Consider the following 12901-nt stretch of genomic DNA (forward strand, 5'->3'; position numbering starts at 1 on the left):
CACACACACAGAGACTCCATGTCACATGCACACACACACACACACACGATGGACTCCAGCCTGGGCAACAGAGACTCCATGTCACACGCACACACACACACACACAGACTCCATGTCACACACTCGCACACACACACAAAACAAACCGGCAGAGATTCACTCTCACGGCTCTGGAGACCAGAAGCCTGAACTCAGCCGGGGCTGGTTGCTCCTGGAGGCCCTGAGGGCGCCTCGGTCCAGCCCCGCCCGGCACCTGCTGGGCTGCGGACACTCGGCTCCCATCTCTGCCTCCTCCTGTGCGTCCTCGTCCTGTGGGGACAGCGTTGTGGGACGTAGGGCCCGCCCTAGTCACCCTGCACGCACCTGTCCCGGGACCCTTCACCTGACCTGTGCATCTCCAAAGCCCTTTTCCCAGTGAGCGCACACTCGCGGGCGCTCAGGGCTCGGACCCGGCATGTCTACGTGGGGTCTCCCTGCAGCCCACGGCAGGAAGCGTGGACGCAGAACCCAGGGGTTTTGAGTCGGTGTCCGTGCTTAGGCAGCAGGTGAGGCTCCGTCTCAAAATTAATAATAAGAGCAGCCAGCAGAGGTTCCTCTGACGCCTCCGGAGGCCAGAGATGGTTCTGGAATTCTGAAGCCGCCCCTGTGGCTGGAGTCCCGGAATTCTCTGGTCCGGACACTCGGCCGTGCGGCCGCCCCTGGGGCTCCCCGGCAGGACCTGGGAACGCAGCTGTCCGGGCGCTGACGCCGTGGTCTCCGCCGGCAGGTGCGGACGAAGGACGTGCTGTTCGAGAGCATCAGCCACCTGATTGACCACCACCTGCAGAACGGGCAGCCCATCGTGGCGGCGGAAAGCGAGCTGCACCTGCGCGGCGTGGTCTCCCGGGAGCCCTGAGCCACGTGCGTGGCCGCCACGGCCGCCGGCCTCGCCCTATTTTCCAGGTACTTTTCTAGCTTGAAAATTGAGACACGTTTCCCTCGTGTAGAGCACGACACGGGGGCCTTCGGCATCCGAGCCGTGCAGCTGCCACCTGTCGCATTCCGGAACATTCTGTCAGCCCCGAAAGAAGCCCCATCCCCACCAGCCGTCACTCCCCGGGCCTCCCCGGCCTCAGCACCCACACACCCGCCCCCCGTCTCTGTGGGTCACCCTGTCCTGGACATTTCAGGGAAATGGGATGGCGGGGCCTCCCGTGTCTGTGTCTCTTGCCGAGTGTGACGTCCTCAAGGTGAGTCGCTCAGTGGCTGGGTCTGAGCCTGGCCCCTTTTCACGGCTGGAGAACGTCACACTGTGTGGTGGGACCTTCTGCTGGTCAGTTTAGCCGCTGAGGGGGGCAATGGGGCTGCTTCCACTTTCTGGCCACCGTGCGCCTCCGTGGGCAAGTTTTGTTTACCCCTCAGTTAAAGCGGTTCTTCTGCCTCACCCTCCTGAGTAGCTGGGAATACGGGCACGCGCCACCACGCCCGGCTCTTTCGTATTTTTAGTAGAGACAGGGTTTCTCCATGTTGGCCAGGCTGGTCTCGAACCCCTGACCTCATGATCCACCTGCCTCGGCCTCCCAAAGTGCTGGGATCATAGGCGTGAGCCACCGCACCCGGCCACGTCACCTGATCTTTATGGAACCCTGCTTCGTGCTGGGTGTCCACGCCCCCTTCCCAGAGGATTGGTGGACCCCACTGGAGAGTATGGGGCGGGGTTGGGGGGGGTACCAGGCAGTTAGGGGCTGGCATGTGAGCCCAGGCAGGGAGAAGACCACGCCTCAGGCTGGGCGGGGGAGCCTCGGGCCTCCACTTTTGGGGCTGGGGGTGCCCATGGTAGGGTGTGGACAGGGGAGGGCCAGGCAAGTCTGCGTGATTTCGGGGTCTCTCCTGGGGTGTGGTGGGGGAGGAGAGGCTGCAGCTGTAGGGCTGAGGGCATGGCGGAGGGAGGGCGCAAGGGGAGGGGGCTGTGGAATTTCCCCAAGGGCTGCGCTTCTGGGCCAGGTCGGGCTGCTCTCGTCCCCATGACAACAGCCTCCTTCCTGCCTCCTCTCCTGGGCAGCACCTCCCCCACGCAGCCGGCCTCCCCCCGGCCCCCAGCCAGGCCTCGGGCTGCAGGAAGGGGGGTTCCGGTCCTGGGAGGGGCTTTGGGGACCCAGAGGGGGCCGAGGCAGAACCGAGGTCTGCGGCCGCCGTCTGGGCCCTGACCTCGCCTTCTCTTTCTGCCCGCAGGTTCCCGTCCTCAGCCCGGCTCCTGCCTTCGTGGCCTTGGGGCTCTCAGCCCTCCCCTGGATCCTGGTCAGGCGGGAGCCTCTCCTTCCTCCGCATGAGCCTCAGGCATGGTCCTTCCTCCAGCCGCCCAGGGCTGGGCAGAGCTTCCTGACGGCCGGGGCCCCTGCCCACCCCTCCTCCGCCTGGAGTGAGGGTGTTCATACCAAAGACGAACCGTTTCTCGCCTTTAAAGAAAACGTCTCCATAAGCGGCTGCTGCCTGAGGCCCGTGGGGGCCCCTCTGGCCAGGCGGGTTTGGTCTAGCGCCCGGAGCGAGGGGCTCCCAGGACCCCGTGGAGGAGGCGGGCTCTGGGCCTGGCTGGGCTCACTTTTCCCGCCCAAGGAACTGGGCGCATAGTTGTCTTTGAGGGGGGACAATTAAGGTGCTTTGGGGTTCTCAGGCTGGGACATGGGCTGATGTTGAAGTGGGGGCAGCCTTGGGGTCACCTGGGATGATGGGCGCAGCCAGGCCCCTCCAAGACAGTGGATACGGGGCGGCCGTGAGGCCCCCATCCCCCCTGGGAGCAGGAGGAAGGACGTGGCTGCCGGCCTGGGATGTGCCCACCAGTTTCCCCCACTGCCCTCCCAGCGGTGGACCGAGACTGGACATTTGCAACCTGGGAGTGACCACAGGACAGGAGCCCACCTGCCCCCCTGGGGGCCCTGTGGGGCTGAGGCTGGGAGGCTCCTCCCAGGTGCAGAGCTGGAGAGGCTCACAGGGACCACGTCTGGCTTCCCTGGGGGCCTGGACTTGGGGAGAAGGGAGGTGGCGCCATGCGTGTGCTCATGCCTGGCAGGTTGTGGGGTGGCCCCTCTGCCCAGCAGCCCCCACGTCTCTTTCGGTTACCTCTGTTTTATCCAGGATAAAACACACTTAAACTTCTCCATTAAACAGTTCTCCCACCTGTTTGGAGACACCGTTTTATCACCGGAAAGCCAAACCTCTCCCTCAACACAGCCCAATGCGCCGTCGGGCAAGAGCTTTGCTTTCTTCTCCACGATGCCCCCAGCGTGGCCCCAGACGGGGCCTGACCCTTCTGTCATCCCAGCGTCTGTTCTGTGTCTCAGGACACCCCCTTGATGCCCCTGCTCCTGACGCGCGGCTTCATGCTCAAGCACGCCAGCCTCCGTGTCTCAGACCTGCCATGTTATATCAGCCTCTGCCTCCAAGAGCCCCCCCAGCTTCTCCCACAAACACAGCATCTTCCCAGGGGAGAGGTTCCCAACCTCGCCACGTCCCTGCTGGCCCACGTCTCTCAAGGGCCCAGGATCTCTGGGGAGGGGAGGATCTCTGACTGCTTTCTCTGCAGTTGGCAGGCCCTCCCTGCTGCTCTGGGGGACAGGTCTAGTAAGGGTGTGTGTGGGGAGTAAAAGCCACTCTGGTTTGTCCTTAACCGGGACTGGAGCCTTCAAAAGGCAAACCCAGAAGGGACTTGGATGACGTGTCTTATTTCAGAGCTGTGGAGAAAGAGCTGCGCATCCATCCTCCATCTACATGTCAGTAACCCACCTGTTCATCCATCCATCCATCACACATCATCCATCTATCAATCAATCAGTACCCCACCATCCATCCCCCATCTACACATCCACCAGTAACCCACTCATCCATCCATCTCTGCATCCACACACCCATCAGTCATCCATCCATCCACCCATTCATCCCCCATCTACACACCCATCAGTCATCCATCCATCCACCCATCCATCCGTCACCCATCCATCCCCCATCTACACATCCATCAGTAACCCAGCCAATCATCCATCTGCACATCCACCAGTAACCCACTCATCCATTCATCCTCCCCCCATTTACACGTCCATCAAGTCATCCACCTACCCATCCCCCATCTACACATCCACCAGGAACCCCCTCATCCATCCACCCATTCATCCCCCACCTGTACACCCATCCGTCATCCATCCATTGATCGATTCACCCACCTGGTCCCCCATCCATCTGCCTGACCCTCCATCATTATTCTACCCATCCGTTTTCCATCTGTCCGTCCCTCCACCCATCTGTCAGTCATCCACCTGCCTCTTGATTGTTCATTCCATTCGCTGCTCCCTCCCCCCCACCATCTTTCAGCATGCTTGCGTTGAGTGCCTGTCACCTGCCAGGAGCCCCGGTGGGCAAACAGGATGCAGTAGTGACAAAGACAGGTCTGCCCTCATGGAGTTAATGGCCAAGGGACGTTCATCAGAGATCACCACTCAGCTGTGGAGTGAGTGAGGTGGCTCACGCCTGTCATCCCAGCACTTTGGGAGGCTGAGGCGGGCGGATCACCTGAGGTCAGGAGTTGGAGACCAGCCTGGCCAACATGTCAAAATCCCATGTCTGCTAGAAATACAAAAGTTAGCCGGGCGTGGTGGTGCGTGCCTGTGATCCCAGCTACTCGGGAGGCTGAGGCAGGAGAATCGCTTGAAACCGGAGGCAGAGATTGTAGTGAGCTGAGATCGGGCCACTGCACTCCAGCTTGGGGGACAGAGCCAGAGACTCTGTCTCAAAAACAAAACAAAAACCCCAAAAACAGCTGTGGAAAGGAGTGAGCCCCGGAGCTTACAGACCCCAGGAAATCCAGGGATAACTTTGTGGGAACAACACAGGGACTGTGATTGGCGGGTGAGCCCCAGGTGAAGAAAGTAGAGTTTTGAGCCGAGCAGCCAGCATGTGCAAAGGCCCTGTGGCGTGTTCAGTCAGCACATCCAGGGAGCAGAAGCGTGTCCTGTGTGGCGGAGGTGAGGACACAGCTTGGGGGAGGCCTGGGGCCAGGAACAGCTGCCAGGGGTCTTTGAAGCGCAGGGGCGTGCGCGTGGATTCCCCGTGAGATTTCCCAGTGGGAAGTTGGGAACAGAACAGGAATGGGGGAGGGCAGGGAGGAGGCACTGGGCCAGGGAAGTGCCCGGAGTAAGGACCGGCAGAATCCCAGGATGTGTGGGCCAGAGAGGGTCTACGTGCACTTCATTGATTCCTGCATGCATGCGTTCATTCATTCATAGCCTTGGGTCCCCCAGGCCCAGGTTGCCCGTCGATGCCCCACCTCCGTCTGTCCTCTTCCAAGTCCCCATGTAAATAGGACTGGTGCCTGCTGGGACATGTACCAAGAACAGCATGACCTCGGGGTGCTGAGACGCTCCCGCTTTACGGCTGAGGTGACCTCAGAGACCATCCCACGGGGAGGGGGGACGCTCGTTTTGGAGGGCCCCCGCCTCCCAGTCCTGTTCTCTGCGCCGGAAGAGCCTGGGTGCCAGGACGCCTGGCTCCTGCCCCTTCCTACCTTTGTACTTCCGATGACTGGAGTCATTAACTCGATAATCGGATGATCCTGGGAGCCTGAGCCTGGAGTGGGAGGCAGGAGAACCTGGGTCAGAGTCAACCTCTGGCGTGCTGCGCAGCTTTCGGGAGTCGCCTCTCTCCCCGAATCAAATACACGGGGAGACGGGAGGATCTCCTGTGGGGGGCCAGGACGCCCAGAGTATCAGCTAGTGCCTTGGGGGGCCAGGACACCTGGGGTACCAGCTAGTGCTGGGGGGGGCCAGGATGCCCCGGGTAACATCTAGCGCTGTGGGGGGCCAGGACCTCCAGATACCGGCTAGTGCCGTGGGGGGCCAGGATGCCCAGAGTATCAGCTAGTGCCTTGGAGGGGCCAGGACACCCGGGGTACCAGCTAGTGCCGTGGGGGGTCAGGACGCCCGGGGTACCAGCTAGTGCCGTGGGGGGGCCAGGACGCCCGGGGTATCAGGTAGCGCCAGGGGGGCCAGGACCTCCGGATACCAGCTGGTATTGACTGAGCCCGCCCTGTGGCAGGCTTGGAGGTCAGCTGGTTCTGTGCGCTCCCTGAGGAATCAGGCTACTCCCTCGTGCCTCAGTGTCCCTATCTGGAAACACGATGGCCCTCCTGGGCCTTCCCACTGGGCCAACCCGTGATACACGGACCAGCCGGGTCCCTCCTGGGAGCTCACAGACAGTCCTGCTCCTGGGATTGTTTTATTACTACACCTCGGTACCTTTTCCTGAGGCCCCCCAGGGTCAGTCATCAAGCTGCCCAGGTGCCCAGGGGCCTCAGCACTGGAGCTCACTACAGGCACTTCATTCTTAAACCACCTTCCGGAGGCCCCTGTGGGGCAGCCTTGGATTCGGACACTTGGGGGAAGCCCAGTGTCCCCCCGGGTGCCTCCCCCGGGGCGGTGGAGGCCAAAGCCACCCAGCACGAGGTGCCAGGACTCGAAGCCGAGATGGGCTGGTCGATGCCACCTGGGCCGCCGCCTCCAGCCTGAGCCGGGACCCACAGGCCTCTGGTCTCCGATTCCTGGAGGGCCGTGGTGGGGCTGCTGCAGAGGGAGACAGAAGGTTCTGCTGACCACGAGGAGGTCCTGTTTACCTACCGAGGGGGCAGCGCCAATCAGCCAGAAGGCCCGGCCTCCCTGCCACTGCCCAGCCCGGGGCGGGTCTGTGTCAGTGCACAGGGCAGGTGTGGGGACCCATCCCCGGCACCTTTCGGGCCTGTTTCCCCAGCCCCCAAGCGTGACAGGGCCTGGGGATCGGGTGGGGCTTCTGTCTGAGGCAGGTGTGGTGGGGTCAGGGCTCCGCAGTGCTCTCCGGCTGAGTCCTCTTCCTCACCTGTGAAGTGTCTGAGGAAGAATGGTGGAGGCAGTCACGAAGGCTGCTCTAGAACGTCGCACGTGGTCATCTGTTGAACCCCCCCCTGGAATGCCATGATGCCCTGGGCTGCCGGAGAAGAGGGTCCTGAGGCCTGCCCAGCGTCATACCTCGGGAAGTGTGGGCACCAGGATGCAGGCCCCAACTGAGCAGCCCTGGATTTGTGTCCTTGGCACAGAAACAGGCCTGGTGTCCACCCAGTGCCTTATCCCCCAACCCAGCTGGGAGGAGAGGCTCTGCCCCCACCTGGGCTGCCCGGGGTGCTGGGGAGCGAACCCCAATACCTGGGGCTGGCCCGCCGTCAGGAGACCTGTCACTGCCCCTTCTTTGGACCCGAGCTGTCCCCTTCCCTCCCTGGGCCCTGGTCTCCCTGTCTGCAATGCAGGAGGGTGTTTCTGAGGCCCCCGAGGCCCCTCCCGGCCCGTCCGGCCTGCTGACGGCATTGTTCCTGTGGTGATGCTGTTCCCCCATTTGTTTGGCAAATGTTTCTCGGAGACGTGGCTGGCCTGGGCCCTGGGGAGACTACAGGGATGAGACCTCCAGGACCCTCCTCCCGACCCGGGGCCCAGCAGGGGCTGTGGACGGCAGCCAAGGGTGTTCTTCATGGTGGCAGAGCTGGGGCTTGGGGGCCCTGCCAGGCTGTGGTGGGCAGTGGTGGTGAAGGGGAGAATTCCTCTGTGTCCGCCTCCCTGTCAGACTTCGGGGCTGCATCACAGTTGCTCCAGCACAAAGTGGGGGTTCTTCAGTGTTTGCTGGGTGAACAAGGCTGAGATGGCCTCTCGTAGGGGGTCACAGCTCTTCCGGGCCTCACTTTCCCCTCTGGACGGCATGACCCTAACCCCTCACTGCAAGGGTGCGTGGAGAGCAGGGAGGCCTCAGCCCAGCTCCCTCGCCCTCCCGGACCCTTCTTCTGCCACTGTGGCAGCAGCCGCTCCTCCAGCTTGAGCCACATCGAGACGTGGGGACATTCCCAGAACTCGGAGGCTCCTGGTCAATCGATAATTTAATCAAGCACCAGGCTTCCACCGGCTCCGGGTTGGTCCTGGCCATATGTTATCTTGCTAGCTCTGTGCATGCAGAGGCTGGGAGCTGCTCAGCTCGGCTCCAGAAGAGGAAATTGAGGCGGGGAGGGAGAGAAGGAAGCAGTGAAGACTGGAGCTGTTAGACCACAGGAGCAGCTGGCAGGAGGTGGGTCGGGGCCTCAGGAAGAGGGACCCCGTGGTCTCAGGAACGGAAGGGGAAGCCTGGGCTTGGACTGGTCTTACACCCTTTGGATTTCTCCATGGTGAATCACGCGGTGAACCTTTTCCCTTTGCCCTGACCCTCACACTTTCTTTCCTGGGGGATTCCTGCTCCCAGAGTTACCACCCGACGGGTCAGTGCCGCACCTGTGTGCTGTGGGCCATCCTGCCCCCAGAATCACCAGGGCTGGGCCACCTCCCGCCGTCCCAGCTGTGTCCCCAGAGGCCAGGGCACTGTCCAGCATCTAGCAGGTGCTCGGGAAACGTTTGTATGTGAGATGGAGCAGCCCCCTTTCAGTCTTCCTGGGCGGCTGCTGAGAGGTCACCCCTTTAGTCAGACCAGCTCTCCTAGCTGTTCCGTCCTTGTTTCTGGAAGGAACCCCCACCTTCCTCATCTACAGGCTGGGGATTGCAGTAGGCCCTGCGTGCCGGGCCGCGCGAGAGTCAGGGACCCACCAGGACGCTGGGAGGCTGGCAGGGAGGAAGGCGGCAGCACCAACGCAGCCGCGTTTGTTGCTGCTGCTGTTTAATTCGTCGTCGTTAGTCGGGAAAGCTCCTCGCCGGGGAAGTGGCCGGCAGCGAGCGGGGTTCTGGGGTTCTGGGGCTCGGGCTGAGCGCCCGGGGTGGCCAGCGGCGACCGCGACCACCTGCTGGCTTCCCAGCCGCCCCAGTCAGCCCCGGATCCCGGCCAGGCTCCTCCTCCCTGCCACCGGCCTCCGGCGACTGCGGGGAGACGGCGCCACCCCCGTCCCTGGGGCGGAGCGGGCGGGGGCGCGGGCGGCCGTACTAGGAGGAATACGGCGGCGGCGGCGGCGGGGCTGGGCGGTTTCCCGCCGCGGGTGAATGAGTCCGACTGCGCGGCCGCCGCCCGCATCCCCGCTCCGGCCGCGTCCCCCGCGCCAGCCCCGGGAGCAACGCGCCGAGACCCCCGCGCGCGTCCAGCCTCGGGCCGGCACCCCGGGCAGGTGAGTGCGGGGGGGCCCCTCCCGTTCCGCGGGGGCTGCCAGGACCCCAACCCCACCCCGAGCTGCGTCGGGGGCGGGCCGGGGGGACCCCGGGGGGTCGGCTCGCTGCGCTGTGGGCCCCAGACCTCCCGCCCCCCCCCCCCGCCCCCGCCTGGCGCTGCGGTCCGGGGAGAAGCCACAGGTGGGTGGGAGCGGGGGGCGGAGCTGGGACACCCCGGGGGCCACCGCAGCCGCGTCTTCCCCGGGGACTGAGCGCGGAACGCTGTAGAATGGGCGCTGAAACGCTCAGAGCCGCGTCGGGCGGGAGCGCGGCCTCTCCCCCCTCCCCGGAGCTCCCCGGGGAGTCAGAGCCCCCCGCCCTGGGCCAAGGACTGGAAGTTTCGCGGGATCTCTCCGGAAAAGGGAAGGCGAACCCGCCTCGCCCCACCCCTGCCCTGGGCCGCAGCGCCCGGGGGACCCCGAGGACCCTGCGCCCCGCCGTCCGGCGCCGCCCCCCCGGAGCAGGTGCCCAGGCCCCGCCGCCGCCGCCCCGCTCCCCTGACCCCGGCCTCTCTCCGCAGGCGCCGCAGCCCCCGGTCCTTCCGCCCCCATGAGAAAAACCAACATGTGGTTCCTGGAGCGGCTCCGGGGGTCCGGGGAGAACGGCCGCGGCGTGGGGGGCGACGCCGGCGACAAGGCCGCCAAGGGGCCGCTGTACAGCAACGTGCTGACGCCCGACAAGATCCCCGACTTCTTCATCCCCCCCAAGCTGGCCGCGGGCCCCGCCGAGGCGGAGGGACAGGCCGCGCTGGGCGCGTCCGCGTCGGAGCAGAACCTGGCCCCGGCCTCGCCGCGCGCGGCCCCGCGCAGCCCCCGCCTGCCGGCCAAGCTGGCGGCCGAGAGCCGGAGCCTCCTGCGGGCCGCGACGCGCCACGTGATCCAGATCGAGAGCGCGGAGGACTGGCCCGAGGAGGCCCTCGCCGACCCCCCGGCCCGGGGCGCCCCGAACCCGCCCTCGGTGCCCAAGGCGCAGACGTCCTACGGCTTCGCCGCGCTGGCCGAGAGCCCGCACACGCGGCGCCGGGAGTCCCTGTTCCACAGCGAGCACGGGGCGCTGGCCCAGGTGGGCTCCCCGGGCGCCGCGCGCCGCCGGGCACCTGCCAAGGCCAACGGGGGCCCCGGGGAGGCCGGCGGGAGCCTCATGAGCCCGAGCCGCGGCCTCAGCGGCGGCGAGAGCGACACGGGGTCCTCGGCCGAGTCCTCTCCCTTCGGGTCCCCGCTGCTGTCGCGCTCCGTGTCGCTGCTCAGGGGCTTCGCCCAGGACGGCCAGGCCAAGGTGAGCCAGCTCCGCAAGTCGGTGGGCCGCCACGGCTCCCTGTCGGCGGACGACAGCACCCCGGACACCAGCCCCGGGAGCCGGCGCCGCCTGACCCGCCGGGCACCCCCGGAGCCCGGCCCCGAGTCGGGCCCGGCCGCGCGCGGCGAGCACACGGTCCCCCTGGGCCCCCGGGGCAGCGTGCGGCTGCTGGCCGAGTACCAGGCCGGCCAGGCCCGCCTGCGGGTGCGCCTGCTGGCCGCCGAGGGCCTGTACGACCGCCTGTGCGACGCGCGCGCCATCAACTGCTGCGTGGGGCTGAGCCTGGTGCCCGGGAAGCTGCAGAAGCAGCGCAGCACCATCGTCAAGCACAGCCGCCACCCCGTCTTCAACGAGGACTTCTTCTTCGACGGGCTGGGCCCGGCCAGCGTCCGCAAGCTGGCCCTGAGGATCAAGGTGGTGAACAAGGGCAGCAGCCTCAAGCGGGACACGCTGCTGGGGGAGAAGGAGCTGCCCCTGACCGCCCTGCTGCCCTTGCTGTAGAGGGGGGCGCGCTCGTGGCCCGCTCAGCTGGGGGGTGTGCGCCCAGGGGAGACCCGTCTCTCTCCTCCACGCCGGGCGGGGAGGGGCCCACACTCATGCGGGGCGGACGCGGGGCTTCCTGGCTCGCAGATGCGGAGCAGAGTGTTATTTTTCGTGAATTAATTTATTCTTTGGAGAAGGAGGAGGAGGAGGAGAGGGGCTGCGGGGGAAGAGGAAGGGCCGCTTCACAGGGCTGAGGGTCCCCCTTGGCCCGGCAACACCGCCTGGCCCCTTTCACGCAGAGTTCTAGAAGGAGGTTCTTGGGGGTCCAGGAACACGTGCGTGTGGCAGGGGCACGGCCATGGATAGAGAGGCCACAAGTCCTGGAGCCTGTGGTCCCCCCACCGCGCACGTGTACTCCTCCCCCACAGCCTGCCTCGGTCCGCTTCCCACCCCACCGCCCAGTTCCCACCCGGTTGTCCGTCCAGTTCCCACCCACCTTCCGTCCAGTTCCCACCACCTTCCGTCCAGTTCCCACCCCGCCGCTCAGTTCCCACCCGGTTGTCCGTCCAGTTCCCACCCCACCTTCCGTCCACTTCCCACCCGGCTGTCCAGTTCCCACCCTGCAGAGAGCAGGGCCTCTGGGCCACGCCAGGCTCAGACTGCCCGAGGCGCCCCCTCCCAGGGGTCAGGCTGGCTCCGGGAGACCCCAGCTTCCCAGGCTTCGGTGGCGAGCGGGTCGTGCGTGGGTGTGCGTGGGCGCCCTTGTGAGGGTGGCCGAGGAGGGAGTGGCTGCGGCCACAGTTGGAGCAGAGACATCTCGGCAGAGGCCGCCCGGTGGGGGAGACGGCTCTCCCGTCTGCTTTTCCTCCAACACCGTCTGCGCTTGCTTTTAGGGTGCCGGCCTGTCTGGCCACTTCTGCTGCCCATCCCTCTCGCTGAGGACTGCCACCCCGTCGCCCTTCTGTCCAGCCTCCTTGCAGCTGGGCGTGATGCACCGTGGCTGATGGCTGTGGCTCTGACGCCACGTGTGTAAATAGGCCGTGGCTGTGGTGGGTGGGTGGGAGCCCAGGCTGCAGCAGGGGGTACCCGGCTGTGGCCTTTTGTGCCTCCAGATGGCTGTAGGGCTTCCCTTGTGTGGTTATGTGGATCCTTGAATGATTTGGGGGAGGTGGTTCTGGCTCAGAATGATGCGGAAATGGTACAACCTGAAGCGGGGGCTAGGCCGGGCCGGTGCCTTCCCCTCTCCCAGCTGTTGCTGGGCATGGGGGGACCAGGGCACATCTGTGGGGTCCCCCATTACCCCCATTGCCACACAGCGTCCCTCTTGACCAGGGAAGGTAGAGGAGCCGCTTCCCAGGCCTGGAGGAGCAGCCAGGCCCCTGCTGATGTCCAGTGGGACACACCCCTGACCCCCCTCCAGAGGGAGAGTATGGGCTGGGTCCCTTCTGAGCCTGGAGTTGCAGGGACTCCGCTCTCTCTGGAAGCCGGGGCACCCAGGTCTGAGGCTCCTCAGGCCGGGGAGGCAGGGAGGGTGCCCTGTGGGGAGAGATGGAGCTTGCCCCCTTCTCTGACGCGTACCCCTCCGGGCCCCGTTCTCCCGGGAGTCCCCGTTTTGTACCCCCTGCACTGTTCCATATCTTAGTGTCTGAAGTTGACTGTGGATAAATCTTTAAGACAACCCCCCCAGTGTGTGTGTTTATAAACGCTGTTTATAGTGCAATAAAGGTGTTTCGGGAACGCGGGGGTGGAGGCTGGCTTGCCTGGCTGCTTAATAACGCGGGTGTTCTGCCGTGAACTCCAGGGAGGAGGTGCAGCGGATTCCAGATCAGTGAGGGCTCCCCACCGGCTTTCCGAGGTCTCTGGGGCAGCAGGCGGGGGCGAGAGCCCGGCCCCTGAGAAACCAGCACGCCCGACTCGCCCCTCAGGACGGGACCCCCCCACACACCCCTCAGGACGGGACCCCC

The 12901-nt window shown here is 65.4% G+C and overlaps 2 protein-coding genes across 2 annotated transcripts in view; both read left to right on the forward strand.

Moving 5' to 3' along the window:
* SHC2 (SHC adaptor protein 2) overlaps positions 1–3666 on the forward strand; it is a gene marked incomplete at its 5' end in the record, with an annotated part of 8491 nt that extends 4825 nt beyond the window's left edge. The window contains 2 exons of the mRNA XM_032272054.1: positions 767–942; positions 2212–3666. Of these exons, the coding sequence (XP_032127945.1) occupies positions 767–895 (129 nt within the window). The remainder of the gene's footprint in view (positions 1–766; positions 943–2211) is intronic.
* A 5278-nt stretch (positions 3667–8944) lies between these two features.
* On the forward strand, positions 8945–12674 carry C2CD4C (C2 calcium dependent domain containing 4C). Its single transcript, XM_032272053.1, has 2 exons — positions 8945–9118; positions 9679–12674. Exon 2 carries the CDS (start codon positions 9708–9710, stop codon positions 10953–10955), a length of 1248 nt encoding a protein of 415 aa, XP_032127944.1. The 5' UTR covers positions 8945–9118; positions 9679–9707; the 3' UTR covers positions 10956–12674.
* Positions 12675–12901: the final 227 nt, after the last annotated feature.

Source organism: Sapajus apella, unplaced genomic scaffold (assembly GCF_009761245.1).
Source record: "Sapajus apella isolate SASKATOON/1434 unplaced genomic scaffold, GSC_monkey_1.0 scaffold280, whole genome shotgun sequence".
NCBI lineage: Eukaryota > Metazoa > Chordata > Mammalia > Primates > Cebidae > Sapajus > Sapajus apella.